The following is a 9713-nucleotide window of genomic DNA, read 5'->3' on the forward strand; positions in this document are numbered from 1 at the left end:
TACATATACATATATATAATCACACTCATTATCTAATCATGTCTCTAACATTTCTATCTCCAAACAAAACCTTACCTCCTTCACTTTTCAATCAATTTCTAAATCCTAATTGCACTCAAAATCACAATATTCAACTACTAAACAATAAATTCACAAATAATAATGTAAATAAACACAGATATTTTCATTCTACTAATAGTAATCGGAAATCAGTAGCGGTTGCGCCGTCGGCGGCGTTAGGCGGATTGCTTGGCGGAATATTTAAGAGTGGGACGGATACTGGTGAGTCGACTCGGCAGCAGTATGCTGCTACTGTTGCGACTATTAACTCACTTGAATCGGAAATGAATTCGTTATCGGATAATGAGTTGAGAGATCGGACTAGTTTGTTGAAGGAACGAGCTCGGCAATCGCCTCAGTCGTTGGACTCGATTTTACCTGTATGTATATATGTATATATGTATATGTATTTTAATTAGTTGTAGCTGTGGTTAGGAATGGTTGTGTTGATTTATGAATGTGTATGTGTGTCGCAGGAGGCGTTTGCGATAGTGAGAGAGGCTTCGAAAAGAGTTTTAGGTCTACGTCCTTTCGACGTTCAACTCATAGGTAAGAAGATGTAAATGATTGTTTTTGCTATTATAGAGTTAGTTAAGAGTTAGTTAAAAGTTAGTTAGGTTTGTTACAGATACATGTAGAGGATTTGTAGATAATAAATGTGATGCATGCGTAGGGAATTCACTTTCTGTCGAATGTGGAAGTTTAATGTTCTCCATAAATATGCTATATCGACTATATAATGGATGCTATGGCTTATCTAAGTTAGTCGAATTTAGGCAAGTGAGGAAAAGTTTTGATCTTGTGATGCAGGTGGCATGGTACTTCATAAAGGAGAAATAGCTGAAATGAGGACCGGGGAGGGAAAGACTCTGGTAGCTATCTTACCAGCTTATTTAAATGCATTAAGTGGTAAAGGAGTTCACATTGTTACTGTGAACGATTACCTAGCAAGAAGGGATTGTGAATGGGTTGGTCAAGTTGCTCGTTTTCTTGGACTCACTGTCGGCCTAATCCAGCGTATGCCTTTTTTTTTTTTACTTTTCATAATCTGTAGTTATATAATGATTAATGTAAGATATAATGGGCTGATAAAACTTAATGTGCATTGACTATCGATTAAGAGTATATTCTTGAGACTATTACACTCACAGAAAATGATATTTCTAGATTGAGGTTTTGTAATTTGGTGCTGGACTAACTATGAGTTATTTGGGCAGAAAATATGACAAGTGAAGAGAGAAGGCAGAATTACTTGTGTGATATCACATATGTTACCAATAGTGAGCTTGGTTTTGATTACCTGAGAGACAATCTTGCCATGGAAAGTAATTTTTATGCTATGCAGACTTAAATATATTTTATCTTGATGTTTCATTCATTTTCACTTATAACAATTATTTGTGGTCCACAGAGTGTCGATGAGCTTGTAATAAGGGGTTTCAATTACTGTGTTATCGATGAGGTTGATTCAATTCTTATTGACGAAGCAAGAACTCCTCTTATTATATCAGGACCTGCTGAAAAACCAAGTGAACAGTACTACAAAGCTGCTAAAATAGCTTCTGCTTTTGAACGAGATATACATTACACGGTAAGAAATGAAGATGGTTGGAATGATTTTTCTTTATTTGTTTTCCACATTTTAACAAAGTCGAACTAATCATATCAATTTGCAGGTTGATGAGAAGCAAAAAAACGTTCTACTCACAGAACAGGGTTATGCAGATGCTGAGGAAATTCTTGAAGTAAGTGATCTATACGATCCTCGAGAACAGTGGGCCTCATATCTCATTAATGCAGTAAAAGCTAAAGAGCTCTTTCTCAGAGATGTAAATTATATCATTCGTGCCAAAGAGGTTCTCATTGTGGATGAGTTTAGTGGTCGAGTCATGCAGGTAATTGAGTCTAACAGCTTTTTTGATATAATACCCGATTCTCTTGAACTTTTTGCTAAAAAAGCTACTTTCGTGGGACATAATGAAAACTGTTGTAATTCTCATGATTTTGTGTTCCTTGTATTGTAGGGGAGGCGATGGAGTGATGGCCTTCACCAGGCGGTGGAAGCCAAAGAAAATTTGCCTATTCAAAATGAGACTGTGACACTGGCCTCAATTAGTTACCAAAACTTCTTTCTCCAGGTTCTTAGGATATTTGTGATCTTTAAGATGCCATAAAGTTATTATCGAGGTGGGAAGAGCTGTAGGTAGGGCGGGTTGGGTTGTGGTCGAATTAGGTTCAGGTTGATACTTGTCACTTTGTACAGGTCAAAATTGGCTGGATCGAAAAACCTTTTGTTCATTTTATTGTAGACTCTCATATTTATTAGATGCAATATGATTACAGAACACTATTTTTGATTAAGTAATTGAAACATTTGAATATTTTTAGGTGGTCATCAAACTTACATTTTGGGCAACTTTAAAACTGTTCGAGCCTGTTGTTCTAGCAACAGATGCAGTATTTGATCCATTTGAAACTCATAAGTTTTACCTTTGGGCCTTTCACAGTTCCCAAAACTTTGTGGCATGACCGGTACCGCTGCAACGGAGAGTTCAGAGTTTGAGAGTATTTACAAGCTTAAAGTTACAATCGTCCCAACAAACAAGCCTATGATACGGAAGGTTCATTAATCTTAAATATTTAACATGTTTTCTTTGCTTTTTTTTAAAATAAAATATTGAAAATGAATAATAGAAGTAACCACAGGATGACTCCGACGTGGTGTTTAGGGCGACCACGGGAAAATGGCAGGCAGTTGTTGTAGAGATTTCGAGAATGAACAAGACTGGACGTCCTGTGCTTGTTGGCACAACTAGTGTTGAGCAGAGTGACTTATTGTCCCAGCAACTTCGTGAAGCTGGAATCCCTCATGAGGTGACAGTTCCCATCCTCTTAATATTCAATCTTATAAATTATTAATCATCAAAATTCTTAGCAAATTGAGTTGATAGGTGACTTTGGTCCAATGTAGGTTTTGAGTAAAGCACTTAATTTGCACTAGCAAAAAGACTTGAACTTGCAGAAAGTACAAACCTGTAAACAAAGAGGGTTACCATTAATAAAAAACAGACCAAAGTTCATTATCTGTCTATGCAATTTGCCCTCAAAATAACCTCAAAGTGTTTCCTCTAGAAGATAATACTCTAAATTTTGGGCTAACTTTATTCATATGAAGGTTCTCAATGCCAAACCAGAAAATGTGGAGCGTGAAGCTGAAATTGTGGCACAAAGTGGGCGACTTGGTGCAGTTACTATTGCTACTAACATGGCTGGTCGTGGTACGGATATTATTCTTGGTGGTAATGCGGAGTTTATGGCTAGGTTGAAGCTACGTGAGTTACTCATGCCAAGGTAATATTGCAGCACTTATTTATAAGGTTTCTCCAAATAAATTAATTATGTGTGTGTGTGTGTGTATCAATATGTTGCATTTCAATACACATCCTTACTTCAACTATAATTGCTGTAGCGTTGTTAAGCCTGGCGAGGGAGTTTTTGTTTCAGTTAAGAAAGCTTCCCCAAAGAAGACATGGAAGGTTTGTGTATGACTGTATGTACTTGTATCACATACAATAGAGGTGGCAATTTGGACCTGTTTACTTATGCATGGGTTTTTGTATCATGTATTATCTCAAGCAGGTCAAATAAAGTAATATAGCTAGGAGGGAATGGGTCAAGGGGGATGAAAGTTGCTCAAACTCTACTTTTAATGCATGCTACCTCCTAAGTTTTTTTATCCAAAAAAAGGGTCGTTTTGTTCTTTAGATTATTGATGTTTATAGTCATTTTTTTTTCTTTTGTGATCATAGTTGGCACATTAGTTATTTATGAAGTTAAAGAGATGGACTAGTGAGTATTTTGGGTCAATCCTATCCAACACAGCCCAATTTTGGCTGGATTATAATAATATCTTTTAACCCAAATCATTTGACCCATTACCCTACTCTCCTTGCCCGCTAATCTTGCACCTCTAAGTTACATTAACTGTTTAGTGTGGATTAACACACCAATAAATCACGTCGTCTCTTACACATTGATGTGCTTCAAGGTGAGTGAAAGTTTATTCCCGTGTGCACTATCTCAAGAAAATACCAAGGTGGTTGAAGAAGCTGTAACATTAGCTGCCAGCTCATGGGGTCGGAGATCTTTAGCTGAGCTGGAAGCAGAAGAGCGGCTTTCTTATGCATGTGAAAAGGTAATTCATTTTAATAGATGTTGAAATAAATTATGGATCACATGGTGGAATTTAGTTACAAATTTCATTAAACAACTAATTTAGTGTAGTACTTGTAGGGTCCTACTCAAGACGAAGTAATTGCCAAATTGCGCCATTCTTTCCTACAAATTGCAAATGAATATAAAGCCTACACAGAAGAAGAGAAAAAGAAGGTTGTAGCAGCTGGAGGGCTTCATGTCATTGGGACAGAACGCCATGAATCACGACGAATAGACAATCAGGTGAAATTATAATTTTAGTTTGATTCAATATATACTCACACATATGTAGTCAAGATCACTCAAGAGACTCAAATCTGCTAGGAATGCAATAACCAATATTAAATGCACATATATTGGAAAAAGAAAAAGGGGATCACGCGTGGAATTTTTGTATTTGTTGCAATTTTGAAGTATTTACATATGTTCCCCTGTATCTTTCCAAATTGTAAGTGCTTGAGCGTTGTATTGTGCATTTCATATTTCTTCACATCATATTTGTGGAGCTAATTTGATTTTGACTCTTATAGTCTTATTTATGTGTATATGAAAATTAACATTTGAACTTCCAAATGTATACAGCTGCGTGGACGAAGTGGGAGGCAGGGAGATCCTGGAAGCACGCGTTTCTTTCTTAGTCTTGAAGATAATATCTTTCGCATATTTGGAGGGGATCGAATTCAGGTATAGATTTGTCTTTTAATTTCTGCTGTTATAATTTATGGCAGTTAATAGTTAGCTGACATTAAAGTTATTAGGGGATGATGAGAGCTTTTAGAGTTGAAGACCTACCAATTGAGTCAAAAATGTTGACAAAAGCACTGGATGAAGCACAAAGAAAAGTAGAGAACTACTTTTTTGATATCCGAAAGCAATTATTTGAGTATGATGAAGTTCTCAACAGCCAAAGAGACCGTGTTTATACGGAAAGAAGGAGAGCTTTAGAATCTGAAGATCTTCAATTTCTTCTTATCGAGTATTCTGAATTGACGATGGACGACATATTAGAGGTTTTAATAAAATCAGACTTAAATATTATCAATTAGATTCAGATTGAATATGACTGATTGACTGTTAATTCTTAAACTACGTCGTTTTTTTTTAAATCTTAACAGGCAAATATTGGTTCTGATGCTCCCAAAGAAAACTGGGATTTTGAAAAGCTTATTGCAAAAATCCAGCAGTACGTTCAAATTTCAATATCTGGTTATTTACTGTTTGTGTAAAATGTACAGTTTAACATAACTTATTTTACTGCAGGTATTGCTATCTGTTGAATGATCTGACGCCTGATTTACTGGCAAGCAAATGTGCAACTTATGAAGATTTGAGGAATTATCTTCGTGTTTGTGGACGTGAAGCATATTTAAAGAAGAGAGTAAGTTTTGTTTCTATTATATATCTTCATTTTCAGCGCCGTTGTCAATGGCGCCTGGTTTTGGTTTATTCAAAAACGTAATTTATTAGGCAACCATTAATGTTAAACAAAGATAAAAAATCTGGCAGCAATTAAATTAATTAATGACAATTGTAGGATATTGTGGATAAAGAGGCTCCAGGATTAATGAAGGAAGCAGAAAGGTTTTTGATATTAAGCAACATAGATCGGTTGTGGAAAGAACACTTGCAGGCACTCAAATTTGTGCAGCAAGCGGTAGGTTTACGTGGATATGCACAACGTGATCCACTTATCGAGTACAAGCTTGAAGGGTACAATCTATTTATTGAGATGATGGCACAAATAAGAAGAAATGTTATATACTCTATATACCAGGTTTGTTGCTGCCATAGATGAGTTTTGCATTTATTGTTCCATTATGGGTTTTTTTTTGTTCTTTTTCCTTTTTTGACCCATTTCATCTGTTTCACAGTTTAAACCTGTCATGGTAAAGGATCCTCCAAAAGCCCGGAAGGATAGTGGAAATGGATCAGTGCCCCCACCAACATCTGTCAGTTCTGAAGCTAACGTATGACAAGGAGCTGTGCAGATACTTTTTGGTGCTTGAAACGAAACGGATAGTAAATTGCATCCTTCACGTGTGTTATTGATTTTGTCAACTCCCGTAGATAATAGTGTATAATATGAGTTCATGGCCATGTGATTTAGATAGAAATTATCATATAAAGGTTCTGTAAAGTTACTTTACCGCTTCATTTCCTGGTGCCATACACAGTCATTTGTTTAATTCGTATGGGTTATTGACCAGTATCACTGCCATCACACTTTTGCCACTTACAGTAAATTAACTCTCTTTGTAACCAAAGGTTCAGATTTCAGATAAATATTGTAACTAAGATGTTAGTTGTGATTTGATATAATTACAGTAAATATTTGGGTTTGAACTTGCTGATCTTGTATACAAACACGAGAATTTATATTAGACTGAATTAATTGTTATGAGTTATGACTCTGTCGCGATGCTATATCACAAAAACATAAAAGAAAGTTGGACAAGAAAAATTGAAGAATGGAGTTGAATTTGTTGAACTTGTATCTTATAAATTACAATACTAGACATTTATATATCTGTGACCGGTTGGCCATGAATCAACATACATAATAATGAGTACATATCTTTCTCAAAGACTGAGAAGACAAGTGACTATCTAGGAGATGGGGATGACTCGCTATCACCCTTCTTGATTACAGAACATAACACCTGCCTTGAAATATAGGTCTCAAGCTCCCTGGAAACCTCAGTTAACTTCAGATCAAAATTACTCTTATACTTTTGCTTTGGTGATGGAGAAACAGAAAACCGTCTTCGTGGACTAGATATTGTCCCTTTTACAACTAGAGGAGTCGCACCAATGCCAACACCCTTATTGCCATCTATGTTTGTTGAAGTTAATAATGGTCCACTTTTAGTCTCCAATGGTAGTGGCTTAAGTGAATCATCATCTTCCTCGATGGTTTTTTGTCTCATGAACCTTTCTCTTGCCTTATCAGCAGCTAGTTGAGCCTTTTCTCGGCTCATCTTAATAAGCTTCCATGGACTTATACTTGCACGAAAACCTTGCTTCTTCGTCACTGGAGGTTCTTTATCAATTCTAACAGAAAGTATCTGCTGGTTCTGAAATTTTTGTAAATATCTCCATTAATTATCGTTGTGTCTCAAACTCGATCAATACAAGCTAATAAAATTCTTATTGTCGTATATATATAACATACCTCTGGCATCTTCTCTCTACATATCATAAATCTTGTTTTTTCAGGGGAATCCAACTCTATACTCTCATCAGAAGACATGTCAGAATCGTCTTCTGACATTTCTTGTTCCATTAACATATTTTCTTCCTTCATTGCCATTATGTAATCATAAGTTCGCATTCCCTAAAAAATCATCAGATTTGATTATTAGTTATGAAATGTATAAGTGAAAAACAGTAAATAGTAAGAGTCTTTGGAATTGCAATACCACACACCACCCTCTAAATCTAAAGCCAATATAACAAATAATCAATACCTTGCGGATGAGAACAACATGAAAGAAGAAAAGTTGTCCAAGAGCTGCTGAACCGTAAGCTGTCAGCAGAACCAGCAAAACCTGTTAACATTCATATCAAAATCAATTAGTCACATAAAGAGTTTTCTTTTTAAGTCTTTTCGCCTTGAAACTCATAAAGACTTACACAGATGGCTACAAGAGCTCCTCTAGGAAAATGAAAATGGAGCCTTCTTACAAGCTCCCTATCTATTCCTTTTGGATCTGCAAAGCACCTAACAAATATTGCAATTGCAGTCCCTCCTTCAACCATAAGCTGAATTATAATAAGCTCATTGTCAACAGTCAACACATATTTTGGTCAACAAAGATATACTAACAGTAGCACGTTAGTTACTAACCATTAGCAGGACGAACACAAGCAGAAGAATAAACGTCCTATAGTTTTTCTTCCCGACACAGTTGTTTAACCACTGAAACCAGAAACCATTGTCACAATTATTAGGATACCCAAGACTTTGCTATGGAAACTAAATATGTCAATGTTTATGATAGTATGATACAAAACTTTACTGACCCTGCAGTGGTGATCAAATCCTTCAACACAACGGTTGCACGTCCTGCAATGCTTGCTATGCTTTTTTACCTTTAGATACAAAAACTCATCATCATGTTCAAGATACAACTATATAATAATATACTTAAATTTTGTTATCAAGTAAAATAATCCGGACCTGACAATCACACAGGGCACAAAACGATATATCATCTTGAATCGGGCCAGGTGAAACTGAATCATCCTTGATGACAAGTGGGAATGGAAGCAGAGGCTCCATTTGAGCTGTGGTACTCAAAGGATCAAGATACTTTCTCCTTATGAACTTCCTAAGTATCTTACGTTCAATCTTCGTGAAAAGCCTCATAACAATGTGACCCAGTATAAAACCATAATTTAACTGCCTTGTCATGTTCTGCTTTCGTTTAGTCTTCCTTTTGGAGTTAGTTTTATCCGTCGGGTCAATTGCAGTGCACCTACTGAATAGAAACATAACCCCAAGTGCCTGAAACTCAAACCAACCGTAATTTGAAAAGGAACCAACAACTCAACCACAGTTTTTCACAAAATGTACCAACTTCTTCAATTGCGCAGTACTAGTCAAGTAGTCACTGTAACTAGTAATTTCGTAAACGATAACCCACATATCACAAATAATAGTACCTTTTTAATAAAATCTCAAACTTTATACCAAAATCTAAAATTTTACATACAAAATGCTAAAACAGCCCGTTACAAAATGATCCAAACATTACAAAAAACCATCTTTTTATTTTCTTCTGAACAACGAATTAGTAGCTAGCAGTTAATAGTTAGCATTCGAGTCATCACACTAACATCCAATTGGGCAGTATGCGGAGACATTCTAGTCATCAAAATATGGCTTTTTATCCATTTGGGTAATTTTACCACCACCAACCCATTTGTCAAAATTGATAATTTTTATCCAAAATCTTAAGCTTTATACAAAAATAATACATTTTACATAAAAATGTTAAATCAACTGGTTACAAAATACCATCTTTTAATACTTGTAACTTAAAAGTAAAAAAAAGTGTGACAAGTTGGAATTCTAAAAAATGATAGAGATTTTCTATTTACCGTAAATGAATAAATCGAGGTAATAACAATAACCGCAATCCGGGTACCAAGAAAAAGCCCTAAGAAGCTATAGAAAGCTGCAACTAGAAAACCATATATACACATTCCCACTATCTGCATATCAAAAACAAAACCCAAGTTAAATCCAAAATCAAGTCAAAATTTTGGATAAAAAATAATAGATTCATAATTAAAAATAAAAAAAATAAAAAAGAAAAAGAAAAGTGAAACCTGTAGAGGGTGAAGTGGGCGTTGCCAGCCATGGCGTCTCATAATCATAATTCAAAATGTGAGCTGAAGAATGTGAAAACCCCTAAAAGAATGTGTGTAATGTA

The 9713-nt window shown here is 35.5% G+C and overlaps 2 protein-coding genes across 2 annotated transcripts; one reads left to right on the forward strand and one right to left on the reverse strand.

Annotated features, from left to right (window-relative positions):
- LOC122607981 (protein translocase subunit SECA1, chloroplastic) lies at positions 1-6618 on the forward strand. Its single transcript, XM_043781063.1, has 19 exons — positions 1-440; positions 537-609; positions 871-1077; positions 1278-1381; positions 1472-1651; positions 1737-1955; positions 2085-2198; positions 2568-2681; positions 2767-2934; positions 3236-3411; positions 3530-3596; positions 4109-4255; positions 4354-4518; positions 4858-4959; positions 5034-5285; positions 5391-5458; positions 5536-5653; positions 5810-6049; positions 6147-6618. The coding sequence occupies exons 1-19, from the start codon at positions 39-41 to the stop codon at positions 6246-6248; spliced, it is 3018 nt and encodes a 1005-aa protein (XP_043636998.1). The 5' UTR covers positions 1-38; the 3' UTR covers positions 6249-6618.
- Positions 6619-6736: 118 nt separating this feature from the next.
- Positions 6737-9713, reverse strand: LOC122608282 (protein S-acyltransferase 18). Its single transcript, XM_043781370.1, has 9 exons — positions 9610-9713; positions 9379-9492; positions 8456-8782; positions 8299-8367; positions 8123-8194; positions 7909-8037; positions 7743-7823; positions 7448-7609; positions 6737-7349 (listed from the first exon to the last, which is right to left on the reverse strand). The coding sequence occupies exons 1-9, from the start codon at positions 9655-9657 to the stop codon at positions 6879-6881; spliced, it is 1473 nt and encodes a 490-aa protein (XP_043637305.1). The 5' UTR covers positions 9658-9713; the 3' UTR covers positions 6737-6878.

This window comes from Erigeron canadensis, chromosome 7 (assembly GCF_010389155.1).
Source record: "Erigeron canadensis isolate Cc75 chromosome 7, C_canadensis_v1, whole genome shotgun sequence".
In the NCBI taxonomy this organism is placed as follows: domain Eukaryota; kingdom Viridiplantae; phylum Streptophyta; class Magnoliopsida; order Asterales; family Asteraceae; genus Erigeron; species Erigeron canadensis.